Source organism: Mastomys coucha, unplaced genomic scaffold (assembly GCF_008632895.1).
Source record: "Mastomys coucha isolate ucsf_1 unplaced genomic scaffold, UCSF_Mcou_1 pScaffold20, whole genome shotgun sequence".
NCBI classification, from domain to species: Eukaryota; Metazoa; Chordata; class Mammalia; order Rodentia; family Muridae; genus Mastomys; species Mastomys coucha.
Genome location: NW_022196903.1, coordinates 136,579,056 through 136,594,962, shown reverse-complemented (window position 1 = coordinate 136,594,962; position 15,907 = coordinate 136,579,056). Strand labels below are relative to the sequence as shown.

The window sequence follows — 15,907 nt, the reverse complement described above, 5'->3', positions numbered from 1 at the left end:
ATATATATATATATATATGTAACTAAGCCACAAACAGATGCTCTAATTCTGGTTTCAATTCATATTTCTTAAAAGTCACCATAAAAAAATCCACTATTACATAAAGTGAGTTTAATACAAACCAACACATCTGTGGCTACTAAAGAGAGTGAATTATTAATAACCCTTTAATCTTAATTTGGAAAAGAAATTTTCTCTTAGCAGTTTATAGCATTGAACACTTCAGCACAGGAGAATCAAATTTTCCTTATCACGTGACATTTTAATTAGATCCAGATCCCTGTAATTGAAGTGGCTTATTTAGGGATCACGATCTAAGGTTGGTGGCCTGTGCCTTCTCTTCTGCTTGTCTACTCGGTGTCTGTCGTCTCCGTTCTCATCTCCCTTAGTTACACACACATGCTCAGCACAGCTCTGTGTGTAATGTGGGTGTGTCCTCTTCGCAGCAGAAGCAGGTATTCTGTGGCTTATGCTGCCCAGAAGCCTTGGCTCCTAAATGCTACAGTCGAAGAAAATATCACTTTTGGAAGTCCTTTCAACAGACAGAGGTAACTTTGCATGTACAGATTTTACAACCAAAACAACCACTTGTGAGCCATGAGCTTGGACCAAGTCACTTATTGAGAAGTTGTGCCCCAAAACTAAAGGGGTGAAAGAGAGGGTGAGAAGGGGGAGGAAGGGAAGGGAAGGGAGACAAGGGAAAGGAATGGAGGGAGGAAGGGAAAGGGAAAAGGACGCAGAGGAGGGGAGGGGGCAGAGAGCCGGGAAGGGGGTGATTATCTTCAGAGTGTGTAACACACTTGGGGGAACATCTGTGTTCTAACACACACTGCATCTCATTTCCCCAAAGGTACAAGGCCGTCACCGATGCCTGTTCTCTTCAGCCAGACATTGATTTGCTACCATTTGGAGACCAAACTGAAATCGGAGAGAGGGTGAGCTGTGTGTAGCTGAACTAAGCACCGCACACAAATGGAGAGAAGTCTTCTGCTTGCCTTTAATCCTCAGAAGAGCATAATGAGACGTCTCAGGGCTTAGGGGTTCCATGTTGTCCCAGTGGCAAGTGCTAAATGTAAGGGCAGGCATCCTTTGACACCACCGTTCCTTACTGAGATACTACTAGGCATGCACTGTCCCTTACGTACCCACTGAGATATTACTGTGCAGGTCACACTGTGCTAGCCACTCAGGGCTCGTGGCAGTGGGTAGGGGTTGGGAAGAGTGAACCACCACTGCTGGCTTTGACCAAGCATACCTTTGCCTATGTTGGTCCTGCTGACTTGAATTACTTTGGGAACTCAGATTGCTTCTGACAATTTCTTTCAGTCTCATCAACATCTCCATATTTTGTTAACATATAGTTTATCTTTACACACCCTTATTTTATGCTGACATCACGCTATAGCTATCCGGAACAGCTGAAAGCATTTAGACCTGCCGTCTTTACCACAGTGATGACTAACAAACATTGTAACCGTTACAGGTCCAAAGCTGTGCTAGGCAAAAAGCTAATGCGTGTTACCTACTGTGATAACAAATTTGAGTCAAGGGTAATTTTGTCCTCTGCACAGAATGTCTGAGGATACAATGGCTGAAGAACTGAGAAAATTTCCCAAACTCAAGTCAGTTTCAGTTTTTCATGATCAGCTACTTTCTCACCAACCATTTTCTGACGCAGGATCATGCCTTATTCAAGGCATGCTTCATGTCTCTGAGGCTTAGCTCTAGCTTCCACATGTGTAAAATGAGAACAATCATGATCTATTGAGCCTGCTACGAGGAACAAAGCACAGAAAGCTATAAAGCCACATACACAAGCTTGATACATACTAAGTGCTAAGTTAATGTCAATTATTAATTATCATTAATATTTGATCATGAAAGAATATTATCATGGCATGTATTTGGCATAACTTATAATATCAAATTACAGAGGTATGTGTTGAGAACTGGAGATATGGCTCAGCAGATAAGGACATTTGCTACTCTTACAGAAGACCCACGTTACGTCTGACCACCCATCTAATATAGCTTACAACCTCCTGTAATTCCAACTCCAAGACATCTGATTCCCTCTTCAGACCACAGACATCTTACACTCATGTGTACATATGCACACACAGAAACACACATGCACACATGCAAAAATAAAATTTAAATGAGGTATACATACCAAAGGACAGACAAAGCAAAAAGGAAAAAAAGTAAAATAAATTGAAATTGCTTGTCTTTGGCACTCACTAAGAATGTTGAGTTTGGCATCCACTACTAATGTTATTAGTGCTCATGTATGGCAAAGCTCTTAGTCAGTGTGAAAGGAAGAGTCATGCGAATGGTCAAAAATTATTGACACACATCCAGCATTGAGAGAGTCACTTTTTTTGGTGACTTAAAAAGTTTAGAGATGCTTGTATTTTAGAGGTAATCTCTACTACCAGGTCCCTTCTTAGTGATGAAAATGGGTGTTTCTGCTTTCCAGGGCATCAACCTGAGTGGGGGTCAGAGGCAGAGAATCTGTGTGGCACGGGCACTCTACCAAAACACCAACATTGTCTTCTTGGTAAGAATATGAACTTTGATTTTATTTATAATTTATTCTTTTTCCCCCTCTGGAAAATGGGTCTTTACAATGCCACGTTAAATGACTGAAGGAAAGCTGGCTTAATTTGTGAACTTACAGAGTCCAGAGTCATGTACTATGAGCAATACATGCTCATAGACTGAAAGTTGGTGGATGCACGTTGCTCTTGAGGAAATTACAATAAAACTGGTATGGGAGGGCTCAGCCTACAATGGGCGCCACCATCCCCTATGTTAATCTTAGCAGGATTAACCTGAAAGAATTCCAGTATATCTCTATTCTGCTTCTATCTCAAATGCATTCAAACTCAGTAGGAAACTCTAAAATCAACTTGTATTTTGAAGTTTCAAGGGGAGTGAATGTTTAGAGCATATTTACAAATGAAGATTAAAAATGTCACAAGAGATGGACACGTTTATATTCTCCGCTGGACTCTAAAATTCCCATGCTGCTATTTTGGCATTGAGATGCTTTGAGCATATCATTTTAAATTTGATTGCCTTTATTTATTCATTTTGTGTAGGAAGGGTAGGAAGTGCTTGCTTTGCCGTGGTTTACTGTGAGGGTCAGAGGGGAAATTACCAAGTTGGTTCTCTCCTTTTCAACATCTGGGTCCCATGGATCCAACTCAGGTTGTCAAGCTTGGTGGCAATCACCTTTTGCTTCCAAAACCATGTTCCAGCCCCTGGAGGTAATGGTTTATCTGGTTTCCTGACCAGGAGTATCATGGAAGGAATATGGATGGTGATGGATAATTAGGCAGGATTTTCTTCTCTGTAGTTCATGGCAAAGTGATAAGGATTGGAGAATAAATTGTTGGTGGGCATGGGGTCATTTAAATAGATATGCCATTCCATGGTGTACAGCTCAGGCTGTAGATCAGAGTTAACCTCAATGATTCCTAAAATGGTAGCAATCTTTGCTCAACATGAATAGAACCTGTGTCTTGAAGAGGCTTCATGTGGTTTTCATGTATTCACAAAATTTGTGGATTGCATTGGTTGTGATTTTTATCTGGTTCAGTTTCTACAGGAGATAGGAACCAAAATAGCAGCATATATAAAGAATGGAAATATGTTCTAGTTCATTTAATCCACACACTAAGTACTTAATTTTTAATTACTGCTATTACTGACTTTTGTTGATGAGAACACCATGTCTTTGGAGGAGGGGCCTATCCAAGCTCATACACAAGTTGCTAAAGCAGGAGTCTAGATCCAGGGGACTTGATTTCATAGCTTGTGTTTTTCCTAGTCCTGGGACTGAACCCATGACTTTGCATGATAAGCAAGTGTTCTACCACTCGGCTATACCCTCCATCTTCTGTTTATTTTGATTCAACTATTGCAAAGTTACTCAAGTTGGCTTTGTATTTATTCTGTGGGCCAAACAAGTCTTAGATTTCCTGTTAAATAGCTGGGATGGCTTGCCTGAAGTTCTGGCTGACAAGAGCTGGAAGTTTGAATCATTGTGATCTCCTGTGAGTCCTGGGAGACATGACACTGTCGCTGTGGCACTTTAGAGAGAGACACAGGGACAGTCTATCACTGCTGTACTTATAAGACAGTAACAGTAAAACAGCACTTTAATGTGATGAAGGAAACACCACATTATGTTATTGGGTCTTCACATCAGTCTGATGAAATTTTTGACCGCCCTCTTTAGCAGCCTCCTCATTTTACAAATGAGGTGACAGTCTAGACATTGCCCCAAAGAGAGAGAGGTGGCTATAAATGCATCTCATCTCTCTCATTTACAGCACTCCACTTACTGTCTTATGGCCTTACAATTCAGAACTGTGTGAAAAATTTACCTGAGTTATTATAAAATATCATTTCCAACTTGTATCTTTTTCCATATGAAAAATTTCCTGTACAAATGACTAGGGATGTTTGGTCTGTAAAACAGCTGCAGCAGCAGCAGCACCACCACCACCAACAACAACAACAACAACAGGAGCAACAGCAGCAACAACAACAAAATGCCTTGGTTTTATAAGACCCACAAGCAGAATTTGTGTCAAAAGTAACCAATTTATCCCATGTAATAATTATCTGAATTCTCAAAGCCAGTGATTGGTTAGTAAATACTGTAATTAAACTCTTGCTGCATTGGTGCTGGGAAGAGAAGGTGACCCTGCCAGTGGTGTCCTGAAGGACGGTGTAAGTCCTTCTTCCCGCCACCAGCATTGGGACAGTGTGTCTTGGAATGATTTATATCACTCACACATACTTTCATTTTAAAGTAATCTATCCTCTGGAGAAGCAGCCAGGGTTCTTAACCCCTGAGCCATCTTTCCACATCCATCTGTGACAATTTTTAAGTGCAAGTTTTTGGGCAGTGGAAAGACAGATTAATCTCTTAGATGTCCTATTTTATAGAATGTCTTAGGAATAGCTGGTGTTCATAAAAATGACCCAAAGTTTCAGAAAACTTTTGAAACATTTCAATATTATAAAATTTTGGGGAGAAAATTCTATCAGTAATCAATTTCATTTCACTACTTTCTAAAATACATTCATAAACTCAGATAACATACATTTATATCTATATTTGTTAGATATTTGTATACACACATATAAATACATAATGACAATTGTTAAACATTCTTGTTATCCAGAATATCTATGTATTTAAATGGTTTAAGTAAGCTACTGCATTCTTATCTCTCCTACTAAATGTATTTATAGAAAAGGCATTTAAGGAAATTTATTAATTTATCCATTTATCTGTAACTATGATATCTAAACAAAGTAACTGTTTAATTACAAATTTTTATTTTTCATAAGTTTGCTCTTAAATACTTTAATAAAACCATTGCTATTGTTTCTGTTTATTGAGCAGAGAGTAACTGAATGCTGAATAAATATCGAGCTGATTATATTATTCTCTGTGATGGCCATTCACACAAACTGACTCCAACTTCTAAACATAATTGCTTTACTTCACTGTCTACATAATCAGTTCATTTTATCTGTGTAGAGAATAAGACTGTGCTAAATTTTCTCAGAGTTATCATTTCTGCTTGTGTGAATATGTACTGCCGTGTGTAGACCTGATGGAATGAGAATCCAGTCACTCCTTCCTCAGGTCCATGTGTAGACATCTGTTTGCATATTAAAGAAGCAGGAGAACAACACAGAAATCAATACAGCAAAGCAGACACGTCCAGGGGACCCTCAGTTCTTCACAACAGCTCCGGTGGTGTTTCTTTTTCCCATTTTTCAGTTGGTTCTCCCTCATCTCCCTTCCAATCCCTCCCTGCTGCAGGACGACCCATTCTCTGCCCTGGACATCCACCTGAGCGATCACTTGATGCAGGAAGGAATCCTGAAGTTTCTCCAGGATGACAAGAGGACAGTTGTTCTTGTAACTCACAAACTGCAGTACCTGACACACGCTGACTGGGTGAGACTTCCTGTGTCCGTGCCACTGCCGTACCTTACAAACGAGGAGTATGAAATACCTCCCGAGATAAGGTTTAAGCGTTGTCTGCTTCCAGATTTTGCTATGTCTCTGTTCCTGTGCTCTTTCCTTAGATCATAGCCATGAAGGACGGGAGTGTGTTAAGGGAAGGGACTTTGAAAGACATTCAGACCAAAGACGTGGAGCTTTATGAACACTGGAAAACCCTCATGAATCGACAAGATCAAGAACTAGAAAAGGTAAGTGTCCGAGTGTTCTGTATAATTACTAGGGATGCTTTTAAGGAAGAGCTGTGCCTCCAAACATGCATGATGCTCTATTGCAGCCCTCATTGGAAGCCCACAGTGATGGCATCCCTGCATATGGTTATTGAGCAGGCCATTTTGAACCTACTACATCTTGTTTGTTTATTTATTTATTTGCTAGTTTGTTTACTTATTGTGTGTCTGTTGTATATGTGTCTTAGTTAGAGTTTTACTGCTGTGAACAAACACTGTGACTAAGGCAACTCTTATAAAGAACAACATTTACTTGGGGCTGGCTTATAGGTTCAGAGGTTCAGTTCATCATCACCAAGGCAGGAACATGGCAGCATCCAGGCAGGCATGGTGCAGGAGGAGCTGAGAGTTCTCTATCTTCATCTGAAGGCTGCTAGCAGAAGACTGACTTCCAGGCAGCTAAGAGGAGGGTCTTAAAGCCCACACTTACAGGGACATACCTACTCCAACAAGGTCACACCTAATAGTGCCACTTCCTGGTCCGACCATATACAAACCATCACAGTATATATGGTGTGTGTGTGTGTGTGTGTGTGTGTAGTAGGCACGCACACCCATGGACATGTGTAGAGGCTGGAGGAGCATACTGGGTGACTCTCTGCTTTATTCACTAGCCTGGATCCAGGCTGCTGACCACAGGCATCATGTCATCTCCATGTCTTCCCTACAGTTCAGGGGTCATGGGTGTGAATGTACACTCCTGGCTTCCTATGTGGGTGCTGAGACTCAGGCCCCCATGTCTGACAGCAAATGGTCTTCCCCGTGGAGCTGTCTAGCCAGGTCCCCCCTGGGCTATCTCTTGCTGTCCTTTGGTCTTCCCCGTGGAGCTGTCTAGCCAGGTCCCCCTGGGCCATCTCTTGCTGTCCTTTGGTCTTCCCCGTGGAGCTGTCTAGCCAGGCCCCCCTGGGCTATCTCTTGCTGTCCTCTGTCCGTTTGGCTCTGATCCATTTGGAAGTACATTTGTATTTAAGAGTAGAATAAATTGTCATCGAGGCTTGAGGCTTCCTTAGTGTGTACCATTTTCTCGATTCATGTCTCTTCCTTTCTCACACGGTGTAAGATCATTTTCATGCGTTTCCTACAATCAGGCAGCTGCCATGAACGCCAAAGCCAAGGTGGCTTTGAGAACTCTGGCTGAAGTCAGCAGGTGTGTCTGGAATAGCCTGAGGGTGACTGAAGCTTAACAGAAAGAGAAAAGAAAGTAATAGTTTTATCCTTCTTAGACCCCGCAAAGCTGGTCTTACTCTTGCTGAGTTCTCAGAAACGGTCCCGAGGAGGCAGCACGGAAAGTCTTTTCTCACTTTTACAGATAAGAACATTGGGGTCCAGAGAAGTCAAGTAATTTTCCTGAGCTGCACAGCATGTATGAATGGTACTGACAGTGTTACAAAGCGGGTCCACATTCAGTGTAGCTGAGCACACTGCAGCCATATTAACTGGAGCAATAGTAGGGTTGGAAACCAGACTGAGTTCAATTCATGATTGGGAAAAGAAATAGGAAACTGAGTTTTCAAATCTTTGAGAACTTTTGCTTTGGGTTTTGGGCTGGGAGGTATCCAGAATTTAGTGCAGTGGCCAGCAATGAACTTTAAAATATGAAGCAGTTATATCAGCTAGCTTTTTTTTTTAATTGGAAAATTAAATTGTAGTGTTTTAAGAAATAAAAATAGATGGTACATTTCCATAGAAAAAAGACCTAAAATCTACACAGGTATCAATGTTTTTCTGTCCTGTGACTTTCTGAAGATCTCAATAGCAAATTCACCATGGAAGGAAAACAAACTGAAAATCTATGCAGAGAATGAGAGAGATCACAGAATCCTCCCAATGAAGATGTCGAGGGATGTGTTACAATGTGCAATGCCGTGCCCAGGGAAGCAGCCAGGGAGAGACGCTGAGATGCCGCCTGGAGGTGGCTCCAAGTAACATTGTTTTTAGTGATCTAAGTGCCAGGAGTAAAATAATACAATGTTACTTTCAGGAGCAGGACAATTTATTGTTTATTTTAGAAAGAAGGATCTGGAAACAAAACACAGAGAGAAAATGCAGTCAGCTGAGCGGACAGTGATGCCCTCTAAGCAAGCCAGGAAGAAAGTCTCTTCAGTTGTATTTAGACATGAAGTAATCACTTTAGATAGCTTTGGCTTCCTAATCAAAGGCAGATACAGTGTTTCCATCAAGCACGGACAGGAACCAGCCCGCGCAGGGCCACAATGAAGCCAGCTGGGAAGAGGGATGGAGGCCAAGAGGTGCCAGACTGAATCTAGCACCTGCCTGCAAAGGGCAAGGTGCCCACAGGGCTGGGTAGGAGATAAAGTGCTGGCTTTTCAAGTATGAGAATCTGAGCTAGACTCCTAGGACGCTGGTGAAAGCAAGGAATGGCAGTGCGCCTCTCTAATCCCAGAGCTGGGACTGAGACAGGCGGATCCTTGGGGCTTACTGCCCAGCCAGTCCTAACCAAACTGGTGAGCTCTAAGCTCAGTGAAAGGCCCTGTCTCAAAAAATAAAGGAGAGAGTGAAGCACTTGATGACCTCTGGCCTGCACATGAATGCATGGAAATGTACACAGACACACATACACACACCCCTGCATACATACACACCCACAGACAGACATACCTGTACACATACCTGCATACATAAACACCTGTGCACACACATTTCTGCACGTGCACATACATTCCTGCACATACACACACCTGCATACATATACAGCTGCACAATATACATCTGTATACATACACAACTGTGCACACATATACCTGCACACACACCTACATACATACACACCTGCACATGCATACATATACCTCTACACACATTTACACAAATGTCCACATACACACACATCTGCACACTCACATATACATACACCTGAACATACACACCTGCACACACATACACTCATACCTGCACACATACACTTCAGTACACATGCCTGCAAGCATACATATCTACACTCAAACGCACACACACACACACAGACCTACATACATATACATCTGGACACACACACAGGCCTACATACATATACATCTGGACAAACACACATGCCTACATACAAACACACATCTGCATAGAAACACCTGCATACATACACACTAACCTGCCTACATGCACATCTGTGCACACACACCTGCACACACACACACACACACACCTACACCTACACACACATACACACACACATCTACACCCCCCCCCACATACACAGACACACCTGCACACTTGGAATAACTTGACTCTGCAGTAACAGCAGACTCAAACACTTTGAGTGTTTTATGTCAGGAGGGAATGTTACCTCTCCCAGGGCCAGTTCTGCTTCTTAGGAGATATTTGGCCACACCAGGAGATATTTGTGTTTATCACAGCTGAGGCAAAGGGGTGGCCCACGGATGCTGTGTGTAAAAGATGGAGATGCTACTCTGGCTGCTGTGTGTGTGCCCACCCCAACCCCCTGAAGCAGCCATTCAACCCAAGCTCAGCAGTGCCAAGGCTGAGAAAGCCTAGCCCATGTATACAGAGCAGATAAAATGAATGCAGAAGGATGTGGGACAACACGCCAATCAAAGCCTGGCACTGGGCTTCAGAAAGAGCTGCTGGTGTGAATTAAGGGGAAAGAATGAAGGAGTCTGTCAAGTGATAGCAACGGAAGCTGCAGTGGAGGAAGAGATTGCATGTTTGTCTGGAAACTCTGACTGGGGTGGCAACAGTTCTCCTCTGCACCATGTTATCATGCAATTGCCTGGATATGTGACGATCATTTGACACTCCCTTCTCTCCCTGTGGTAGGCCTGGTAAATCCTCACCAAGTAAGTGGAACTGAATTTCTGTTTACCTAACCCCAATGCTAACACAATTCCAAATACTTAGCTAGCGATTAGTTCTTTTGTGAGCACTTTCAAGAACATTTGCTTTAAGTTTTGTGTGTGGCGGGGTATGGGAAGGGAGTCTTTTTTGTTTTTTGTTTTTTAAATAAAGCAAAGTAAGTGTTGGGCTCATGCATACTATTATAGGAGCCTGGACAGAACTAAATTCACTTCTCTCTTTGGGTTTATCCCATTGCGTTCTACCATTCACGAAGGAGAGAGACTGCTCTTCCTTTGATCTTGATCTAGTCCACTGACATGCTGATCTTCACATCATCAGGCAACTCTGTGGCTCGTGTCTTTGTAGACTGACTATTCCTGATATGCTGCGGATTGCTGCCACTTTCTTAGTGATGAGTTCAGAAATAGTGGAACCTTCTAGAATGGTGAGCCTTCCAAAACACATATTACATGAGGAAAAATTAAAAGGCAGTACTTAAGGACTGATTCTCAAAAGTTCACTGGCTTCATGATGTCACTACCAAACTGTGTTCTGTTGACGCTGGGATCTGCTTGCTTGGTTTTGGGTTTTAGTGTATTGGGCAGCACTAGGGGCCACTCATGGCCAGTGTCGCTGACAATGATCCTGGCCTAGATGTTTGAGATTGGCTTCCCTTCTAGAGGCAGGTGAGTGTCCCCCAGCACCATGCCATGAAACTTAGCTGGTCTTGCTGTCCTTCTTCTTTGGGCAGATGACAGGTCCACACAACTCTGACACATGGCAATTTGACTTTGTACGTTTCCTTCTTCTTCTTCTTCTTCTTCTTCTTCTTCTTCTTCTTCTTCTTCTTCTTCTTCTTCTTCTTCTTCTTCTTCTTCTTCTTCTTCTTCTTCTTTTGTATATCTCTTTCCTGCAGTGTTCTGAGTCTCCTAGGCATGGAAAGACCCCATTGCCTATTTTCTTCGAAATTACCTGTTTCCTCATGATGCCACTAAAATCCCTTGCACAGTTCCCACAGTGATAGTTAAAAGAATCCATTCAGTTTACCCATTTATAGTCACAATGGATGTATGACAGCATATTAGCCAGCCCAGAACTACACACAATTTTTGTTTGTCTGTTTCTTAAAGAGGGAGTTCCATATGTGGTTCTGGCTAACTTGGAATTTCTAGTAATTCCCTTGCCTAAGTCCTTCAAGGGCTGAGATGACACGCATTTGTCATCATGCCTAGCTTGAATATTTTTTAAAAAGATATTTAACATAAATGAATCCTTAGGTTAAAATAATTATTTGAAATTGATGTAAAGACAAGCGGTGTCTCGCTGGTGGAGCTGTGTTTCAAGGTTTAGGTCCCTGATGTTGTAACTCTTTCTGGTTTCCCATTGTCCTACACATCTGAGTACAGAAACCTTGTCCGCAAATGTCCAGCATTATTTCCCTAACAGCTCCTATTTCAGAAGTCCTGTGTGTCCAGAGTGAATAGAGAGCCTGGGACCGGTATAAAATCACTCAATGTGTCATTCAGAGGTAAGTCAAACCCTTCTTCAGACAGAGGCTCCTTCAATAAGAGCATATCGTTCTCCACAGGACATGGAAGCAGACCAAACAACACTGGAGAGGAAGACTCTCCGAAGAGCCATGTATTCACGGGAGGCCAAAGCACAGATGGAGGATGAAGATGAAGGCTAGTATTTTTTTAATCTGAAACATTCATATAGACTAGTATATTATGAGGAGTTTGTCTCAGAAACTTATGTGAGCGTGTCACACAGATATGACTAGCTACTTTGTATAAGACACAGAGCCAAAGTAAATGAGTAATATTGAATATGATAGAGTCAAGGTAAGGCTTATGTTCCGCAATGGCACACCTCTGTGGGAAACACACTCAGTGTGTGTCTGCGTCTTCATAGTATTAGTCACAGAGGATGGAAAGCAAGGGTCTGGAAACAGAATAACTAGAAATGTCTAATATAGTGCCTGGGTCTGGTTATTACTAAAATACTGACTCTTTAAGCATCGATAATCAATGAACAATGAAAATATATGAATGTATGTATCTACACTTGATTCAGCCGCTCTGCATATGGTTTCCATAACAACACAGTGACGAAGAATGATGATGGTAGAGAAGTCGAGGTATCACAATATGTAGATGATATGACAGCATGCATAAGTGACCCCTAAAATTCCACCAGAGAACTCCTACAGCTGATAAACAACTTCAGGAAAGTGGCTGGATATAAAGGTAACTCAGAGAAATCAGTAGCCCTCCTTTACACAAATGATAAAAGAAATTGGGGAAACAACACCTTTCATAATACCCACAAATAATACAAAATACCATTGTGTAACTTTAATCAAGCAAGTAAAATATCTGTATGACAAGAACTGAAAAAAATCAAAGAAGACCTCAGAAGATGGAAAGAGCTTCCATTCTCATGGTAGGATTAACATAGTGAAAATGGTCAGCTTACCAAAAGCAATCAACAGATTCAACACAATCCCCATCAAAATTTCAACACAATTTTCTACAGACATTGAAAGAGCAAGAGCAGGAGAGGGTAGGGTGGTGAGCAGGGGGAGGGGGAAGGGTTGTTGTTGTTTTTTGGGGATTTTTTTTGGAGGGGAAACTGGGAAAGGAGATATCATATGACATGTAAATAAAGAAAATATCTAATAAAAAAGTTTAATACAATTTTAAAAAAAGAAAGAGCAATTCTCAACTTCACATGGAAAAATGCAAATCTCACGATAGTCAAACAATTCTGAACAATAAAAGAACTTTGGGAGGAACCACTGCCCCTGACCTCTAACTATACTACAGAGCAATGGTAATAAAAACTGCACGGTATTGGTACAGAGGCAGACAGGTATATCAGTTGAATTGAATTGAAGGCCCAGAAATAAACCCATTCACCTACAGATGCTTGATTTTTGACAAAGAAGCCAAAGCCATACAGTGGAAAAAAGAAAGCAGCTTCAACAAATGGTGCTTGTCTCTCAGTCCTCATGTAGAAGAAAGCAAATTGATCCATATTTATCACCCTGAACAAAGCTCAAGTCCAAGTGGATCAAGGACTTCAATATAAAGCCGGATGCACTGAATCTAATAGAGAAGAAAGTAGAAAATAGCCTTGAACACATTGGCACTGGAGAAAATTTCCTAAATGAAAAATGACTCGGGCTCAAAGATCAACAATTGATAAATGGAACCTCATCAAACTGAAACGCTCTAAGGGAAAGCACATTGTTACCAGGACAAAACAAAAGCTTACAGATTGGGAAAAGATCTTTACCACCCCTACATCTGACAGAGGAATAATATACAAAATATATAAAGAACTCAAGAAGTTAGACTCTAAAAAACCCAAATAACCCAATTGAAACATGGAATACAGAGCTGAACAGAGAATTCTCAACAGAGCAATCTCAAACGACCGAGAAGCACTTAAAGAAAAGTTCAACATCTTTAGTCATCAGGGAAATGCAAATCAAAACTACCCTGAGATTCTACCTTACACCCGTCAGAATGACTAAGATCAAAACTCAGGTCACAGCAGATGCTGGTGAGGATGTGAAGAAAGAGAAACACTCCTCCATTGTTGGTTGGATTGCAAGCTAGTACAACCACTCTGGAAATCAATCTGGGGGTTCCTCAGAAAATTGGAAATTGAAGAGCCAGTTATGACCACTCCTGGGCATATACCCAAAAGATGCTGTACCATATCACAAGGACACATGCTCCACTATGTTCATAGCAGCCTTATTCATAATAGCCAGAAACTAAACACAACCCAGATGTCTCTCAACTAAAGAATGGATGCAGAAAATGTGGTACACTTATACAATTCAGCTATTAAAAATATGAACATCATGAATTTTGCAGGTAAGTGGATGGAACTAGAAAATATCATTCTGAGTGAGGTAACTCAGACCCAAAAGGACATGCATTTTATGTACTCATCAATAAGTGGATATTAGCCAATAAGTACAGAGAGCCAAGTTTTCATTTCATTTTTTCACATCTAATGCTGTGTTCTGAGGAAGAAGAAGAAAAAAAATACTGGAAGTTTGATAAAACTCACTTAAATACATTATATTGTCTTGACATGAGACTTTAAGAAAGTTTTAAAATGAACCGTTTAAGGACATGGGGTAAATACATTCCTAATGCTTCATTTCCTATGTATTTTTCACTTGCCATTTCCTCCTTTCTATTGACCAACTAAGAATCAGGGAACCTTGGAATGGGGAGGTAGTGAGCACCAAACCCCTGAGATTTCAGAAATCTCAGTGCATGTTGTTGAAGGAAAATAACAACCAAGAACAACAATGAGTAATGGATAGATTCTTTCATTTGAATTCGTTGAGGGTGTTTGTTCTGGAAGCAGACACAGATTTCTGGCATTCTAAACGGATTATTTCATTACGTCTATTGTTTTAATGTAGAGTCATGCTTAGCTATCTTAAGACTACTCATTGCAGCAGAAAGCTGATGACTACAGAAACTGATCCTGCCCTGGCCTTGCTGGGTTAAAATCCCTCTTAGGTGTGAATTAACAGTACTTACCGTATGGGGTGGGGGATGGTTGGGAGTTAATGTGACTTAATTGTGAATGCACTACCATCTATGATGGTTGTTGTCTCTGATCCTAGCATTCTGATGCCACCATGTAGGGCAGACGGGAGAAAGAGAAATTTTCCTTTCGCTTAGGGACCATAAAGCAGCATGCATATGTCTACTGACTGTTGACCAGCTCATTGCACGGACGGATTAGGTACCAAGAAAGTGAACATACATTGTGTTTAGCTGGGTGGTGGGAGTGGCCGAGCTTTCACCTGGTATAGAAGTGGAGGGTGCATCCTGGGGAGACAGCTTGCTGTCTTTAAGGATCTACCACTTTCATTATGCACATTTCTGTTTCCATACTTAAGGTACTTAGGAGACAGAGAGCATAGCCCATCTAACCGAAGCTTTAATAACCAGAGAAGCTCCTTCAGGTCTCAGTCCGTTTCAGGATCCGGTTGAAACTGAAATGCTGGTGATGGTCTCTCTTGCCCTCACATCTACCTTGGGTCCCTTTGGTCTGATGATTTGTAGACAAAAACCATTTTGTTCATCCTTCAACAAAGGGCTTGTACCTGTAGCTATGGGAGAACACACTGCTCATGTGTAGTACAAACTGCCTCTGGAGAAGGAGCAGACAGGAGGTCCCACAGTCACCAGACCATGCAAATAACCACATTCTGCCAAAAAGAAAATCAAAAGCCTTCTTGTCATAGCTGTGGAAAATATGCCCAGGGCAATTGGCCTTGGAGTTTCTAAAGGGCATTTGAGAGGATCACCTGCCCGTTGTCTTGTGTGACCTCTGTCATTGCCCTCTGGAATGTTCCATCTTGACAACTCTCCTCCATGACTGAAGCAAAACAGGAATGTGATGGATGGGTGTTTCTAAAGTAGACACAAATTCCACAGCTGCTTTCCTCCTGGTCCCGACTTCCAAATTCAGAAAGACATAGATTTAAAAAAAAAAAAAAGATGTTTGCAAGCCAGGAGCATGTTTTTATTGGCAACACAATCCCATCACTAACTTCACTGTCTGGTCTATGTGTTCAATCTAGAAATCAGCAGTCTGGTCTATATGTGGATTTTTATATTTGTTTGTTCATTCACCCTTTACTTCTCCTCTTTTTCACCCTCTCTCCTTTGTTCCCTACCTCTCTTCTTCCTTCCTTCTCCCATTCCTTTCCCTTCCTTCTCCCCTCCCCTCCTCTTCCCTTCCCTCCCCTCCCCTTCCCTTCCTTTCC

At 41.6% G+C, this 15,907-nt stretch overlaps 1 protein-coding gene across 7 annotated transcripts in view; it reads left to right on the top strand.

The window, feature by feature from the left end:
* Positions 1-15,907, top strand: part of Abcc9 (ATP binding cassette subfamily C member 9) — a 122,491-nt gene that overhangs the window by 62,532 nt on the left and 44,052 nt on the right. For all 7 annotated transcript variants that reach the window (XM_031383815.1, XM_031383813.1, XM_031383814.1 and 4 more), the window contains 6 exons: positions 447-548; positions 851-935; positions 2,480-2,560; positions 5,852-5,989; positions 6,121-6,246; positions 11,684-11,780. In XM_031383815.1, the coding sequence (XP_031239675.1) occupies positions 447-548; positions 851-935; positions 2,480-2,560; positions 5,852-5,989; positions 6,121-6,246; positions 11,684-11,780 (629 nt within the window). The remainder of the gene's footprint in view (positions 1-446; positions 549-850; positions 936-2,479; positions 2,561-5,851; positions 5,990-6,120; positions 6,247-11,683; positions 11,781-15,907) is intronic.